Source organism: Carcharhinus amblyrhynchos, chromosome 10, assembly GCF_965287045.1.
Source record: "Carcharhinus amblyrhynchos chromosome 10, sCarAmb.v2.hapA, whole genome shotgun sequence".
NCBI lineage: Eukaryota > Metazoa > Chordata > Chondrichthyes > Carcharhiniformes > Carcharhinidae > Carcharhinus > Carcharhinus amblyrhynchos.
In genome coordinates this window covers 109180801-109198187 of record NC_137333.1, presented here as the reverse complement: position 1 = coordinate 109198187, position 17387 = coordinate 109180801, and the positions used below count along the sequence as shown (strand labels likewise).

Genomic DNA, 17387 nt, shown 5'->3' with positions numbered 1-17387 from the left:
TCCAAGAACTCTTCCTCAAGCCCACCGCATCCAACATGGGTCAACCAATCAATATGTAGATTGAAATCCCCCATAATTATCGCCGTTCCATTTATGGGGGGTGGGAACTGAAGAGGGCACATCGTAGCGAGGAGGGGATGGACATACAATGGCAGGGCCTGAGGGGGGTCTGAGCCTTTGGGGGCATGGCCTCCACGGACAGGGCCTGAAGTGGCAGGGCATATGAGGGCGGGCCAGTCGGTTAGGGAGGGGGAAGCTGGCTACCATCTGCATGTGATCGGTGGGAAGGGGGAGAGAGGGTGATTAGTCTAGGTGTCAGGATTGGAGTCACAGGTTATATTTCCAGTAGGGGGCACTTACGGTTATTATTGTGCATGTGAAGCTACGTAGGTTTTCACATGCACAGTGGCTCCCTCTGCTGCTGCAGCAGCCTTCATGGCAAGTTAAGCCTTGCCCTTAATGGCTAGAAATGGTATAGTCCATTTCCTACTCTGAGTGTATAAGAAATGAAGTTTGGACTCACCCAAAAAGTGGATCTGAAACTCTCCCATGTTCACATTACCGAGGAACTTCACAAATCGCCCCAAAGTCATAGAGTCACAGAGGCTTACAGCATGGAAACAGGCCCTTCGGCCCATGTCACCTTTTTTTTCAGAAACCCTCCGCTAATCCCAATTGCCCACATTTGGCCCCTATCCCTCTATACCCATCGTACCCATGTAACTGCCTAAACGCTTTTTAAAAGATAAAATTGTACCCGCCTCTACTACTGCCTCTGGCAGCTCGTTCCAGACACTCACCACCCTCTGTGTGAAAAAATTGCCCCTCTGGACACTTTTGTACCTCTCCCCTCTCACCTTAAGCCTCTGCCCTCTAGTTTTAGACTCCCCTGCCTTTGGGAAAAGATATTGACTATCTAGCCGATCTGTGCCCATCATTATTTTATAGACGTCTATAAGATCACCCCTCAGCCTCCTACACTCCAGAGAAAAAAGTCCCAGTCTATCCAGCCTCTTCTCATAACTCAATTGTTACAGGGATTAGTGGGTAAAAATTTTTTTTTATATATTTTTATTTTTCTGCTGGTAATTGATTCAGGGATGGCAGTTCAGGCTGTAAGCTGCATCTCCTGTGGGATGTATGTAGTGAGGGACTCCAGTAGTGTTTCAGGTGATTTTACTTGTAGGAAGTGTGATAGATTGCAGTTTCTGGAGGAGCGTGTAAAGGAGCTGGAGGTGGAATTAGAGGAACTCCGCATAATTCGGGAAGTGGAGGAGGACATAGATAGGAGTTATAAGGAGATAGTCACTCCTAGAAATAAGTCTTGGGTCACTGCCAGGAAGAGGGGAAAGAAGCAGTTGGGGGGACAATCCCCTGGGGCTGTTCCCCTCCAAAATAGGTTTTCGGTCCTGGAGGCTACAGTTGAGGAGGAATCAACTGGGGATAACCAAAGGGAGCAGGTCTCTGGGGGTGAGCCTATTGGGAAACCTCAGGTGGTTAGGGGTAAGAGATTGGGCCTCGTGATTGGGGACTCCACAGTTATGGGGACGGATAGGAGAGTCGGAGGTAAGGGTAGGGACTCAGGGCTGGTGTGTTGCCTACCAGGGGCTGGGGTCCGGGATGTATCGGACAGGGTATTCAGGACTCTTAGGGGAGAGGGAGATCAACCCCAAGTTATAGTTCATGTGGGGACACATGACATAGGGAGATTAAGGGAAGGGGATATTAAGCAAAGATTTATGGAGTTGGGGTGGAAACTAAAGGCCAAGTCTGGAAGAGTAGTTATATCCGGACTCTTGCCTGTGCCACGGGATAGTTTAGAGAGGAATAGAGAGAGGGAAAGTTTGAACTTGTGGCTGAGGGGATGGTGCAGGAGGGAGGGGTTCAGGTACTTGAGCAATTGGGGCTCATTCTGGGGAAGGTGGGACCTCTATAAGTGTGATGGTCTACGTATGTAGATAGGCCAACTAGAGGTGAGGCTATATTGGATTTGGTGCTGGGAAATGAGCCAGACCAGGTGCTAGACTTGGAAGTTGGTGTGCATTTTGGTGATAGTGACCACAATTCGGTTACGTTCACCTTAGTGATGGGAAGGGATAGGCATGAACCTCGGGTCAGTAGTTTTAGCTGGGGTAAGGGTAATTATGAGGCTATTAGGAGTGAATTAGGAAGCATAGATTGGACTAGGAGATTACAGGGACTGGGAATGTCCGAAATGTGGAGTTTTTTCAAGGAGCAGCTACTGCGAGTCCTTGATAGGTATGTCCCTGTCAGGCATGGAGGAATTGGTAGATCTAGGGAACCATGGTGCACTAAAAGAGTTGAGTCGATGGTTAAAAAGAAAAAGGAGGCTTATGTTCGGATGAGATTTGAGGGCTCAGGTAGTGCACTAGAAAGCTTTAGATTGGCTAGGAGGGAGTTGAAGAGTGAGTTAAGAAGGGCTAAAAGAGGACATGAGAAGACTTTGGCTGATAGGATTAAGGAGAATCCTAAGGCGTTCTATAGGTATGTCAAGAACAGAAGGTTGGTCAGGGCAAGATTAGGGCCAGTTACAGACAGCAGAGGGAAGTTGTGTGTGGAACCGGAGGAGATTGGAGAAGTATTGAACCAATATTTCTCTTCGGTGTTCACGCAGGGGAACATGAATATAGCTGAGGAGGACACTGGGTTGCAGGGGTGTAAAATAGACAGTATTACGGTTGATAAGGGGGATGTGCTGGATATTCTTGAGGGGCTGAAAACAGATAAGTCCCCTGGTCCGGATGGGATCTACCCTAGGATTCTCTGGGAGGCTAGAGAGGTGATTGCAGAGCCTCTGGCTCTGATCTTCAGGTCGTCATTGGTCTCTGGTGTAGTCCCGGAGGATTGGAGGATAGCGAATGTTGTCCCATTGTTTAAGAAGGGGAACAGAGACTTTGCCGGGAATTATAGACCGGTGAATCTTACTTCTGTTGTGGGCAAGGTTTTAGAAAAAATTATTAGGGATAGGATTTATAGATATTTGGAGTGTAATGAATTGATTAGAGACAGTCAGCATGGTTTTGTAGCAGGTAGGTCGTGCCTTACTAACCTTATTGAGTTTTTTGAGAAGGTGACCAAAGAGGTGGATGGGGGCAAGGCAGTTGACGTGGTGTATATGGATTTTAGTAAGGCGTTCGATAAGGTTCACCATGGTAGGCTTCTGCAGAAAATGCAGATGTATGGGATTGTGGGTAATCTAGGAAGTTGGATCAGGAATTGGCTATCAGATAGGAGACAGACGGTGGTGGTTGATGGTAAATATTCATCATGGAGTTCGGTTACGAGTGGTGTGCCTCAGGGATCTGTTTTGGGGCCACTGTTGTTTGTAATCTTTATTAATGATCTGGATGAGGGTATAGTTGGGTAGATTAGTAAATTTGCTGATGACACCAAAGTTGGAGGTGTGGTAGATTGTGAGGAAGGGTGTCATAGTCTGCAGGGAGGCTTAGATAGGTTGCAGAGCTGGGCCGAGAGGTGGCGGATGGAGTTTAATGCGGAGAAGTGTGAGGTAATTCACTTTGGTAGGAGCAACAGATGTGTCGAGTATAGGGCTAACGGGAGGACTTTGAATAGTGTGGATGAACAGAGGGATCTAGGTGTATGTGTACATAGATCCCTGAAAGTTGGGAATCAAGTAGATAAGGTTGTTAAGAAGGTGTACGGTGTCTTGGCGTTTATTGGTAGGGGGATTGAATTTAGGAGTCGCAGCGTCATGTTGCAACTGTACACTACTCTGGTGCGGCCGCACTTGGAGTACTGTGTGCAGTTCTGGTCCCCACATTACAGGAAGGATGTGGAGGCTTTGGAGAGGGTGCAGAGGAGGTTTACCAGGATGTTGCCTGGTATGGTGGGGAGGTCCTATGAGGAGAGACTGAGGGATTTAGGGTTGTTTTCGTTGGAAAGAAGGCGGCTAAGAGGGGATCTTATTGAAACATACAAGATGATTAGAGGTTTAGATAGGGTGGATAGTGATAGCCTTTTTCCTCGGATGGAGAAAGCTAGCACGAGGGGGCATGGCTTTAAATTAAGGGGGGGTAGCTACAGGACGGATGTCAGGGGTAGGTTCTTTACCCAGCGGGTGGTGAGGGATTGGAATGCCCTGCCTGCTGCAGTTGTAAATGCGCCTAGTTTGGGGGCGTTTAAGAGATCTATGGATAGGTTTATGGACGAAAAGGGATTGGTATAGGCTAGTGGGTCATTGTTTTTGTAACTGGTCGGCGCAACATCGTGGGCCGAAGGGCCTGTTCTGCGCTGTAATGTTCTATGTTCTATGTTCTATGTGGGAATAAGGGGGCAGGGCCTGGTGGGATTGTGGTCAGTGCAGACTCGATGGGCCGAATGGCGTCTTTCTGGACTGTAGTGTTTCTGTGATTGCTATGTTTCTATGAATTCATCAAGTCCCGGTAGCACCCTAGTAAATCTTTTCTGCACTCTTTCTAGTTTAATAATATCCTTTCTATAATAGGGTGACCAGAACTGTACACAGTATTCCAAGTGTGGCCTTACCAATGTCTTGTACAACTTCAACAAGACATCCCAACTCCTGTATTCAATGTTCTGACCGATGAAACCAAGCAAGCTGAATGTCTTCTTCACCACACTGTCCACCTGTGACTCCACTTTCAAGGAGCTATGAACATGTACCCCTAGATCTCTTTGTTATGTAACTCTCTCCAATGCCCTACCATTAACTGAGTAAGTCCTGCCCTGGTTCAATCTACCAAAATGCATCACCTCGCATTTATCTAAATTAAACTCTATCTGCCATTCGTCAGCCCATTGGCCCAATTGATCAAGATCCCGCTGCAATTGGAGATAACTTTCTTCACTGTCCACTATACCTCCAATCTTAGCGTCAGTTGCAAACTTACTAACCGTGCCTCCTATATTCTCATCCAAATCATTAATATAAATGATAAATAACAGTGGGCCCAGCACTGATCCCTGAGGCACACCGCTGGTCACAGGCCTCCAGATTGAAAAACAATTCTCTACAACCACCCTCTGAAGCTAATTTTGTATCCATTTAGATACCTCACCCTGGATCCTGTGAGATTTAATTATATGCAACAACCTACCATGCAGTACCTTGTCAAAGGCCTTGCTAAAGTCCATGTAGACAACATCAACTGCACTGCCCTCGTCTACCTTCTCGGTTACCCCTTCAAAAACCTCAGTTAAATTTGTGAGACATGATTTTCCACTCACAAAGCCGTGTTGACTGTCCCTGATCAGTCCTTGCCTCTCTAAATGTCTATAGATCCCGTCTCTCAAAATACCTTCCAACAATTTACCCACCACAGATGTGAGGCTCACTGGCCTGTAGTTCTCAGGCTTTTCCCTGCAGCCCTTTTTAAACAAAGGCACATTTGCCACTCTCCAATCTTCAGGCCCCTCACCTGTGACTATCGATGATTCAAATATCTCGCTAGGGGATCCACAATTTCCTCCCTAGCCTCCCACAATGTCCTGGGATAGACTTCATCATGGAGAAGATCCTGAGGGACAAGATTTATGAGCATTTAGAGAAGTTTAGTACGATCAAAAGTAGTCAGCACGGCTTTGTCAAGGGCAGGTCATGCCTTACGAGCCTGGCTGAGTTCTTTGAAAATGTGACTGAACACGTTGTCAAAGGAAGAGCGGTGGATGTGGTTTACATGGACTTCAGCAAGGTGTTTGATAAGGTCCCCCATGCAAGACTTCTTGAGAAGGTGAGAGGGCATGGGATCCAAGGGGCTTTGGCCTTGTGGATCCAGAACTGGCTTGCCTGCAGAAGGCAGAGAGTGGTTGTGGATGGGTCTTTTTCTGCATGGAGGTCGGTCACCAGTGGAGTGTCCCAGGGATCTGTTCTCGGACCCTTGCTGTTTGTCATTTTCATAAATGACCTAGATGAGGAAGTGGAGGGATGGGTTCGTAAGTTCGCAGACGATGCGAAGGTTGGTGGTGTTGTGGATGGCCTGGAGGGATGTCAGTAGTTGCAGCGTGACATAGATAGGACGCAAGACTGGGCAGAGAAGTGGCAGATGGACTTCAACGCGGATAAATGTGTAGTGGTCCATTTCGGCAGGACCAATGGGATGAACAATAGACAATCTGATAGACAGGGGAATTTAGGGTTATGGGGAGAAAGCGGGCAAGTGGAACTGATCCACTTCAGATCAGTGAGGATCTTATTGAATGGTGGGGCAGGCTTGAAGGGCTAGATGGCCTACTCCTGCTCCTATTTCTTATGTTCTTATTATGAAGGAGTATAATATTATGGGTAAGACTCTTAGCACTGTAGAGGATCAGAAGGACCTTCGGATCCAGGTCCATAGTACTCTTAAATTGGCCTCGCAGGTGGAGGATGTGGTCAAAAAGGTGTATGGTGTACTGGCCTTCATTAATCGAGGGATTGAGTTTAGGAGTCGGGAGGTAATGCTGCAACTTTATAAGACCCTGGTCAGACCCCACTTGGAGTACTGTGCGCAGTTCTGGTCGCCTCACTACAGGAAGGATGTGGAAGCTATTGAAAGGGCGCAGAGGAGATTTACAAGGATGTTGCCTGGATTGGGTGGCATGCCTTATGAAGATAGGTTGAGGGAGCTAGGTCTCTTCTCCCTGGAGAGACGAAGGATGAGAGGCGACCTGATAGAGGTTTATAAGATGTTGAGAGGTATTGATCGAGTGGATTCTCGGAGGCTATTTCCCAGGACTGAAATGGTCGCCAAGAGAGGACACAGGTTTAAGGTGCTGGGGCGTAGGCACAGAGGAGATGTCAGGGGTAAGTTTTTCACTCAGAGGGTGGTGGGTGAGTGGAATCGGCTGCCATCAGTGGTGGTGGAGGCAGATGTGATTGGGTCTTTTAAGAGACTTCTGGATGAGTACATGGAATTTAATAGGATTGAGGGTTATAGGTAAGCCTAGTCGGTAGAGATATGATCGGCGCAACTTGTGGGCCGAAGGGCCTGTTTGTGCTGTAGTGTTCTATGTTCTATGTCCCGGGGATTTATCTACCTTGATGCGCTTTAAGACTTCCAGCATCTCTAACTCTGTAATATGTACATTCCTCAAGACATCACTATTTATTTCCCCAAGTTCCCTAACATCCATGCTTTTCTCAACAGTAAATACTGATGAGAAATATTCATTTAGGATCTCACGCGTCTCTTATGGATCTGAACATAGATGACCTTGTTGATCCTTAAGGGGCCCGACTCTCTCCCTAATTGCTCCTTTTTCCTTTATGTATTTGTCGAAGTTCTTTGGATTCTCCTCTGCCTTATCTGCCAAAACGATCTTGTGTCCCCTTTTTGCCCTCCTGATTTCTCTCTTAACTGTATTCCTGCACCCTCTCCACTCTTCAAGGGATCCACTTGATCCCAGCTGCCTATGCATGTCATGTGCCTCTTTCTTCTTGACCAGGGCCTCAATATCCCGAGAATCCGGAAGGGTGTGTTGCCTGCCTGGTGCTCGGGTTCAGGATATCTCATCTGGGCTTCAGAGGAACTTGGAGTGGGAGGGTAAGAATCCAGTTGTCATGGTCCACGCAGGTGCCACTGACATAGATAGAACAGGAACAGACGGTCTGCAGAGGGAATATGAAAAGCTAGGAGCTAAATCAAAAAGCAGAACCAGCAAGGTGGTAATATCTGGATTACTACCTGAACCATGAGCAAATTGGCGCAGGGTCAGTAAGATTAAGGAGTTAAATGTGTGGCTCAAAGATTGGTGTGGGAGGAATGGGTTTGAATTCATGGGACATTGGCACCAGTATTGGGGAAGATGGGACCTGTTCTGATGGGATGGTCTTCGTCTGAATCGTGCTGGGACCAGAGTCCTGGCGAATCGTATAACTAGGGCTGTAGATAGGGCTTTCAACTAAATAGTTGGGGGGAGGGTTCAGGGTTCAGGGGAATTACAAAATCAAAGGTAAAGGAGAGGGTACAAGTGCAGGTTAATGATGAGGACTTTGAACTAGTTAAAGGAGCCGAGGGCTCAGGAGAGGTTAGTAACGTTTCCAGACCACGTGATAGGACAGAGAGTGTAGAAGGTGGCAGGAGTCTAACCTCAGACAGAGTAAAAAGGTGACAAGCAGGAGAAGGAAGATGGTCAACGCAGTGCAGGGAGATGGTCTGGGGAAGAATAACCAGTCTGTGACAGAGCGTGCAATCAAAGGAATGCACTAACAAATCGGGTCCAGGTAATGGCTGGCATAAAAACACTTTACCTGAATGCACATAGCATTCGAAACAAAGAGAATGAGTTGACGGCACAAATCAGTACAAATGGGTATGATCTAAAAACATGGTTGCAGGGTGACCGGGACTGGGAACTGAATATCCAGAGGTATCAGACATTTCGGAAGGAAAGAGAGGAGGAAAAGGAGGCGGGGAAGCTCTGTTAATTAAGGATAACGTCAGGGCGGTGGTGAGAGACGATATAGGTTCTAAGGAGCAAAATGTGGAATCAGTGTGGGTGGAGATAAGGAATAGTAAAGAGAGAAAGTCTCTGGTGGGTGTGGTCTATAGGCCCCCAAATAATAACTTCCAGGTGAAGTTTCTTTCCCACTTCCCAGATAATAACCAAGAGTGGTTGTAGATGGGTCTTTTTCTGCATGGAGGAGCATCATATCAAGGATAAGACTCTTAGCAGTGTAGAGGAGCAGAAGGACCTTGGGGTCCGGGTCCAGGTCCATAGGACTCTCAAATCGGCCTCGCAGGTTGAAGCTGTGGCTAAGAAGGCGTATGGTGTCCTGGCCTTCATCAATCGAGGGATTGAATTTAGGAGTCGGGAGGTAATGCTGCAACTTTATAAGACCCTGGTCAGACCCCACTTGGAGTACTGTGCGCAGGCTGGTTAGCTTAACATCCGTAGTTAGGAAAATGCTGGAATCTATCATTAAAGAAGAAATAGCAGGACACCTGGAAAAGAACAGCTCAATCAAGCAGACGCAGCACGGATTCATGAAGGGGAAGTTGTGTTTGACGAATTTACTGGATTTTTATGAAGATATGACTAGTGCGGTAGGCAGAGGGGAACCGGTAGATGTGGTGTTTTTAGATTTCCAGAAGGCGTTCAATAAAGTTCCTCACAAAAGGTTGCTGCAGAAGGTTAGGGTGCACAGAGTTTGGGGTAAAGTGTTAGCGTGGATTGAGGATTGGTTATCTAACAGGAAGCAGAGGGTTGGAATAAATGGATGCTTTTCCGGTTGGCAGTTGGTGACTAGTGGAGTGCCGCAGGGATCGATGCTGGGGCCTCAACTGTTTACCATTTACCTATACGATCTGGAGGAGGGGGCTGAGTGTAGGGTAACAAAGTTTGCTGATGACACGAAGATGAGTGGAAAAGTAAATTGCATGGAGGACGCGGGAAGTCTGCAGAGGGATCTGGATAGGCTGAGCGAGTGGGTGAGGACCTGGCAGATGGAGAATAATGTTGGCAAATGTGAGGTTATCCACTTTGGAAGAAATAATAGTAGGGTGGAATATTATTTGAATGGTGAAAATTTGCAGCATGCTACTGTGCAGAGGGACCTGGGGGTCCTTGTGTATGAGTCGCAAAAACCCAGTCTGCAGGTGCAGCAGGTGATCAAGAAGGCAAATGGGATGCCGGCCTTTATAGCGAGGGGGATAGAATATAAAAGCAGGGAGGTCTTGCTGCAACTGTACAGGGCACTGGTGAGGCCACAACTGGAGTACTGTGTGCAGTTTTGATCCCCTTATTTGCGAAAGGATATATTGGCCTTGGAGGGAGTACAGAGAAGGTTCACCAGGCTGATACCGGAGATGAGGGGGTTAGCTTATGAGGGGAGATCGAGTAGATTGGGCCTGTACTCGCTGGAGTTTAGAAAGTTGAGGGGGGATCTTATAGAGACATATAAGATAATGAAGGGGCTAGACAGGGTAGAAGCAGCGAGGTTATTTCCACTTAGAATGGAAACAAGCCTCAAAATACAGGGGAGTCAATTTAGAACAGAGTTGAGGAGGAACTTCTTCTCTCAGAGGATAGTGAATGTCTGGAATTCTCTGCCCAGTGAAGTAGTAGAAGCTACCTCGTTAAATGTGTTTAAGTCACGGGTAGATAGATTGAACAGGTCACCCCTTCCCTAGAAGAGATCCCAATGAACCAAAAATCTAAATCCCTGCCCCCTGCACCAGCTGTCAAGCCACACAGTCATCTGCCTAATCTTCCTATTCCTACTCTCACTAGCACGTGGCACTGGCAGTAGTCCAGAAATTACTGCCATTGAGGTCCTGCATTTTTGCCTTCTAGCTAACTCCCTATATTCACACATCAGGACCACATCCTTTTTCCTACCTATGTTGTTGGTACAACGACCTCTGGCTGCTCACCCTCCCCCTTAAGAATGTCCTGCAATTGCTCAGAGATGTCCTTGACCCTGACACCAGGGAGGCAGCACACCATTGTCTCATTGTCCAGTCTCCACACATTGTCCAGTCTCTCTACCCATTGTCCAGTCTCTGCCCATTGTCCAGTCTCTGACCATTGTCCAGTCTCTGCCCATTGTCCAGTCTCTCTACCCATTGTCCAGTCTCTGCCCATTGTCCAGTCTCTCTACCCATTGTTCAGTCTCTGCCCATTGTCCAGTCTCTCTACCCACTGTCCAGTCTCTGCCTATTGTCCAGTCTCTGCCCATTGTCCAATCTCTGCCCATTGTCCAGTCTCTGCCCACTGTCCAGTCTCTGCCTATTGTCCAGTCTCTCTACCCATTGTCCAGTCTCCACCCCATTGTCCAGTCTCCGCCCATTGTCCAGTCTCTCTACCCATTGTCCAGTCTCTCCACCCATTGTCCAGTCTCTGCCCCATTGTCCAGTCTCTCTACCCACTGTCCAGTCTCTGCCCATTGTCCAGTCTCTGCCCATTGTCCAGTCTCTGCCCATTGTCCAGTCTCTCTACTCACTGTCCAGTTGCTGCCCCATTGTCCAGCCTCTGCCCATTGTCCAGTCTCTGCCCCATTGTCCAGTCTCTGCCCCATTGTCCAGTCTCTCTATCCACTGTCCAGTCTCTGCCCATTGTCCAGTCTCCGCTCATTGTCCAGTCTCCGCTCATTGTCCAGTCTCCGCTCATTGTCCAGTCTCTGCCCATTGTCCAGCCTCTGCCCATTGTCCAGCCTCTGCCCATTGTCCAGTCTCTGCCCCATTGTCCAGTCTCTGCCCCATTGTCCAGTCTCTCTACCCACTGTCCAGTCTCTACCCACTGTCCAGTCTCTGCCCATTGTCCAGTCTCTGCCCATTGTCCAGTCTCTCTACCCACTGTCCAGTCTCTGCCCCATTGTCCATTCTCTGCCCCATTGTCCAGTCTCCACTCATTGTCCAGTCTCCGCTCATTGTCCAGTCTCCGCTCATTGTCCAGCCTCTGCCCCATTGTCCTGTCTGCTCATTGTCCAGACTCTGCCCCATTGTCCTGTCTGCTCATTGTCCAGACTCTGCCCCATTGTCCTGTCTGCTCATTGTCCAGACTCTGCCCCATTGTCCTGTCTGCTCATTGTCCAGACTCTGCCCCATTGTCCTGTCTGCTCATTGTCCAGACTCTGCCCCATTGTCCTGTCTGCTCATTGTCCAGACTCTGCCCCATTGTCCTGTCTGCTCATTGTCCAGACTCTGCCCCATTGTCCTGTCTGCTCATTGTCCAGACTCTGCCCCATTGTCCAGTCTCCACACATTGTCCAGACTCTGCCCCATTGTCCTGTCTGCTCATTGTCCAGTCTCTGCCCCATTGTCCAGTCTCTGCCCCATTGTCCAGTCTCTGCCCCATTGTCCAGTCTCTCTACCCACTGTCCAGTCTCTGCCCCATTGTCCAGTCTCTCTACCCACTGTCCGGTCACTGCCCCATTGTCCAATCTCTCTACCCATTGTCCAGTCTCTACTTATTGTCCAGTCTCTGCCCATTGTCCAGTCTCTGCCCATTGTCCAGTCTCCACCCCATTGTCCAGTCTCCACCCCATTGTCCAGTCTCCACCCCTTCATTCTGTATTTTGATTTGATAATTAATCACCCTGAGGATGCCCAATCCCAGTGTCTGGATTGGGAGAGAGGGTGGAGAAATGGATGGGACCTTGGGGTTTGTTTTATCTGTTCTCACCCTGCCTCTCTGCCTCTCCTACAGGGTGGTCTGAAATCCATGGCCTATGTGAAAGTGTACTTGGATGATATTAATGATAACAGGCCAGTCTTCTACCCAGTGCAATATGCGGCCAGCCTCAGCACACAGAGTTTGCCAGGAACCGCAGTATTGAGGGTATCTGCGTTTGATAAGGATGGAGGTCGGAATGGGAAAGTGACATATCGGATTATCTCAGGGAATCTGCTGTCGTTATTCACACTGAACAAAAACACAGGTGAGTATGTGTCTGTCACACTGAATGGTTAGGCCATTTGGCCCATCCAGGCCAGGCTGGGATTTACATCCCATATAAAACAAAGAACAGCACAGGAAACAGGCCCTTCGGCCCTCCAAGCCTGCATCGCTCATTGGTCCAATTGGACCATTCATTTGTATCCCTCCATTCCCCGTCTGCTCATGTGACGATCCAGATAAGTCTTAAACAATCCCAGCGTGTCCACCTCCACCACATGAACAGTATCCCAGCAGCTGGATCCCCCATCCCTTCCTCTCTGTCCCTCCAGTCAATGTACCTGACCCATGGTGCTGAGTAAATGCTGCGCTTTCGGCCAGAGTCCAGTCCCACTGGCACGGCCTGAGCAGAGACCCCCACAGAGGTCAGAGTATTGACCCGTCCTCACAGAGGCCCTGAGCCTCAGACAGTGAGGCTGAAGCTGCAGAAACTATCAGCCTCCCTCACCCAGCTGAGCAGCTGTGAATCTGAGGCCTTGTCCTTATCTCCGTCACAGAGATCCTTTCACAGACACATTGCTGATCTGTCCCATCATGTCCGGTAGTTTTTGTTCGGAAGTTTCCTGCCCTTTGGGAACTTCCTGTTCAACATTCGTCCAACTCTCAGCAGCTGTAAGAACCATATTGTTCAGAATACATGAACACTCCCTCCCCCTCACCGCCCACCCCCCGAGGCACCCCCTCTCCCCCAGCTTTAGAACGTGTTGTTGATGGGGAAATCTGCCTCCAGCTGACAATGACTTTCTTTCTCTTTATCCGTCCAACTCTTTCCTTCCTCATTCTCACATTGAACTGTCGAACTCACTGAGGATTCATCTGCAATTTTGCCTCTTACAGCAGGCGTGGGAATGCTGGAATCCTGCTGGGATCTTAATCCCACCGACTCTCAGAAACGCAGTGGGATCGCTTGATCTTGGGTTTGGACTTAGCTCAGCACAACATCGAGGGCCGAAGGGCCTGTACTGCGCTGTACTGTTCTACGTTCTATGACACCAAGCTGAGGTCAGGATGGGACAAGTGTGGGTGATCACTTAACTTCACAAAAGCAGGTCCAAAGTCACACTGAACTGACCGCTCCCCCCAAAGGCCACACTGAACTGACCGCTCCCCCCAGAGGCCACACTGAACTGACCTCTCCCCCCAGAGGCCACACTGAACTGACCGCTCCCCCCAGAGGCCACACTGAACTGACCGCTCCCCCCAGAGGCCACACTGAACTGACCGCTCCCCCCAGAGGCCACACTGAACTGACCGCTCCCCCCAGAGGCCACACTGAACTGACCGCTCCCCCCAGAGGCCACACTGAACTGACCGCTCCCCCCAGAGGCCACACTGAACTGACCGCTCCCCCCAGAGGCCACACTGAACTGACCGCTCCCCCCAGAGGCCACACTGAACTGACCTCTCCCCCCAGAGGCCACACTGAACTGACCGCTCCCCCCAGAGGCCACACTGAACTGACCGCTCCCCCCAGAGGCCACACTGAACTGACCGCTCCCCCCAGAGGCCACACTGAACTGACCTCTCCCCCCAGAGGCCACACTGAACTGACCGCTCCCCCCAGAGGCCACACTGAACTGACCGCTCCCCCCAGAGGCCACACTGTACTGACCGCTCCCCCCAGAGGCCACACTGTACTGACCGCTCCCCCCAGAGGCCACACTGTACTGACCGCTCCCCCCAGAGGCCACACTGAACTGACCGCTCCCCCCAGAGGCCACACTGTACTGACCGCTCCCCCCAGAGGTGACACTGCAATGAGTCCTCACCAAGCTGAGTGTGCAGCAATTGGGTGTTTGGACAGGGGGGAGGGGGTTTCGTGTATTCCTGGGACCATTCGACAAGATTTAGTAGCAGAAGGAGGCCATTCAGCCCTTCAAGATTGATCCACCCTTCAATCAGATCGTAGCCTCGACTCCACTTTCCTTTATGAGACCCATAACCCTTGGCTCCTTCGCCAATCGAAATTCTACCTCTGTCTTGAATGAATTTAAAGCTTCCACTTTGTCTAGGAAGAGAATTCCAGATACTGATGACCCTCAGAGGGACACAACTCTCTCACTGAGCTGCGTTGCGTAGTGTGTTATTGATTCCATGTTAGATTAAAGCACTTTATCATTGAGTCAGTGTGTTTACATGGGGCTGTCAGGATTGCAGTGTGTTTCACTCTCCGAGCCTGGGAGGATGGGAGGAAGCCAAGTTGTGGCAGGTGCAGACTGGCTAATAGGCTCCTATTGTCACACCTTCTAACATGTGTGCTGTAAATGTCAGTGAGTGTTGGCCAGGTCTCCTGTACAACAATCTCCTTCCCGCTTCCTGTGCCTTTGGCAATTTCCTGCATCAGTTAAAAGGTTTTACACAAATACCAAGAAACACTAGACTGTAAGTAGCAATGGCTGGAGATTGTTTGAGTGAGTCAGGGCTGTCAGTCTGTGTCCCGTGATTTTCACACACACACACGTGGGGGGTTGGGGTCTCTGCCTGAAACGGGCCACAACCATCAGGTAAAGACTTTGCAGACAAATATTGAGCAGTGCTTGGTGCTGTGAGAGTGTCCTTGGTCAGAATGTACTCTCATTGTTCTAGTAACAGGAATTACACATTGCCTTTTCCAACAGGAAGTGCACAGAACTTGTATAAAAATAAAAGTTGCAAAAATAACTAATTAAATTCTCTCTGGAAGCTCAGCTGAAGGAAAGGAACATTTTTTCATTCTTTCAGATTACAAACAGTCAAAAGCTCAGAATGTGTGAGGGGGATGGGAGGAGAGCTGATGATCAGGGGTGAGGAGTTATTACACAATGTGTCCAAAGGGAGAATTGAAGCATTTCTCAGACCAGGTTTGTAATTCTTCCCACAGGAGTCCTCTCATTGGTCACCCATTTACATGGCAGAGCGGACACGGTGCAGCGATTGGTCATCTCAGCTCAGGATGCTGGTGGTCTCGTGTCAGCAGTCAATGCCATGGTTAATATCAGCATCGTCTCGGGCACAATTTCACCACCGCTCTTCGAACAAGCTCAATATTTCTTCACTGTCCCTGAAGATGTGAGAAGAGGGTCCCATATCGGCACAGTCAAGGCCATCAACTCCCCCGGTGAGTCCGAGTATTAAACTCCCCCGGTGAGTCCGAGTATTCAACTCCCCCGGTGAGTCCGAGTATTAAACTCCCCCGGTGAGTCCGAGTATTAAACTCCCCCGGTGAGTCCGAGTATTAAACTCCCCCGGTGAGTCCGAGTATTAAACTCCCCCGGTGAGTCCGAGTATTCAACTCCCCCGGTGAGTCCGAGTATTAAACTCCCCCGGTGAGTCCGAGTATTCAACTCCCCCGGTGAGTCCGAGTATTCAACTCCCCCGGTGAGTCCGAGTATTAAACTCCCCCGGTGAGTCCGAGTATTCAACTCCCCCGGTGAGTCCGAGTATTCAACTCCCCCGGTGAGTCCGAGTATTCAACTCCCCCGGTGAGTCCGAGTATTAAACTCCCCCGGTGAGTCCGAGTATTCAACTCCCCCGGTGAGTCCGAGTATTCAACTCCCCCGGTGAGTCCGAGTATTCAACTCCCCCGGTGAGTCCGCGTATTCAACTCCCCCGGTGAGTCCGCGTATTCAACTCCCCCGGTGAGTCCGAGTATTAAACTCCCCCGGTGAGTCCGAGTATTAAACTCCCCCGGTGAGTCCGAGTATTCAACTCCCCCGGTGAGTCCGAGTATTAACTCCCCCGGTGAGTCCGAGTATTAACTCCCCCGGTGAGTCCGAGTATTCAACTCCCCCGGTGAGTCCGAGTATTAACTCCCCCGGTGAGTCCGAGTATTCAACTCCCCCGGTGAGTCCGAGTATTAACTCCCCCCGATGAGAATAAAAATCTGCTACAAGAAGGAAATTTGAAATCTGGTGACTCCGAATGGTGTTTTATTGTGAATCTCAATAGAGGATCACCTTTGAACTCTGCCCCTCCACTCATGACCTTCAACCTCTGACCTCTGTAAAAGTGAAGCATTGTAAATGAGGAATCCCCGTTCACTTTTCAATCTCCCAAGATGCTGTCTTCCCAAGTGGCCATCAAACCCCGAGTTAATGAGTGATTCACCCCAGAATTACTGCTCCTCGGGCAGTTCCAGACCCTTCACTTTGATGATATTGACTGTTAATTCTGACAGCCTTAGATCTGACTGGACAATGGTCACTATCAGAATATCTGATCGTGACTGATTGTGGACAAGTCCCCAGGACCGGATGGAATGCATCCGAGGGTTCTGAAAGAAATGGCGGGGGTGATAGTGGATGCCTTGGTGATTATTTTCCAAACCTCGCTGGATTCCAGGGAAGTGCCGGAAGATTGGAAAACAGCTAATGTTACACCGTTGTTTAAGAAGGGTGGCAGGCAAAAGGCAGGGAATTATAGGCCGGTTAGTTTAACGTCTGTTGTAGGTAAAATGTTAGAACCCGTGATCAAGGAGAAAATAGCGAGGCATCTTGAGGAGAATTGTTTGATAGAGCAGACGCAGCACGGTTTCGTTAAGGGGAAGTCGTGTCTGACGAATTTATTGGAATTCTATGAGGATGTGTCTAGGGCGGTGGATAGAGGAGAGCCGGTGGATGTGGTGTTTCTTGATTTTCAGAAGACGTTTGACAAAGTGCCTCAAAAGAGGTTATTGCAGAAGGTCAGGGGGCATGGAGTTGGGGGTAGGGTGTTAGCGTGGATAGAGGATTGGTTGTCAAATAGGAGGCAGAGAGTGGGGGTCAATGGGTGCTATTCGGATTGGCGGTTGGCGACTAGTGGAGTGCCCAGGGGTCGGTGCTGGGGCCTCAGCTATTTACCATTTATATAGATGATCTGGAGGAGGGAACCGAGTGTAGGGTGTCAAAATTTGCTGATGACACCAAGATTGGTGGGACGGCAAATTGTGTGGAGGGTGTGGAGAGTCTGCAGAAGGATCTAGATAGGCTGGGCGAATGGGCCAGGAAATGGCAAATGGAATTTAATGTTGGCATGTGCGAGGTGGTCCACTT

The 17387-nt window shown here is 49.3% G+C and overlaps 1 protein-coding gene across 1 annotated transcript in view; it reads left to right on the top strand.

Moving 5' to 3' along the window:
- LOC145349279 (protocadherin-16-like) overlaps positions 1-17387 on the top strand; it is a 330993-nt gene that overhangs the window by 206407 nt on the left and 107199 nt on the right. Inside the window, exons 4-5 of the mRNA XM_080197793.1 lie at positions 12130-12361; positions 15239-15475. Of these exons, the coding sequence (XP_080053919.1) occupies positions 12130-12361; positions 15239-15475 (469 nt within the window). The remainder of the gene's footprint in view (positions 1-12129; positions 12362-15238; positions 15476-17387) is intronic.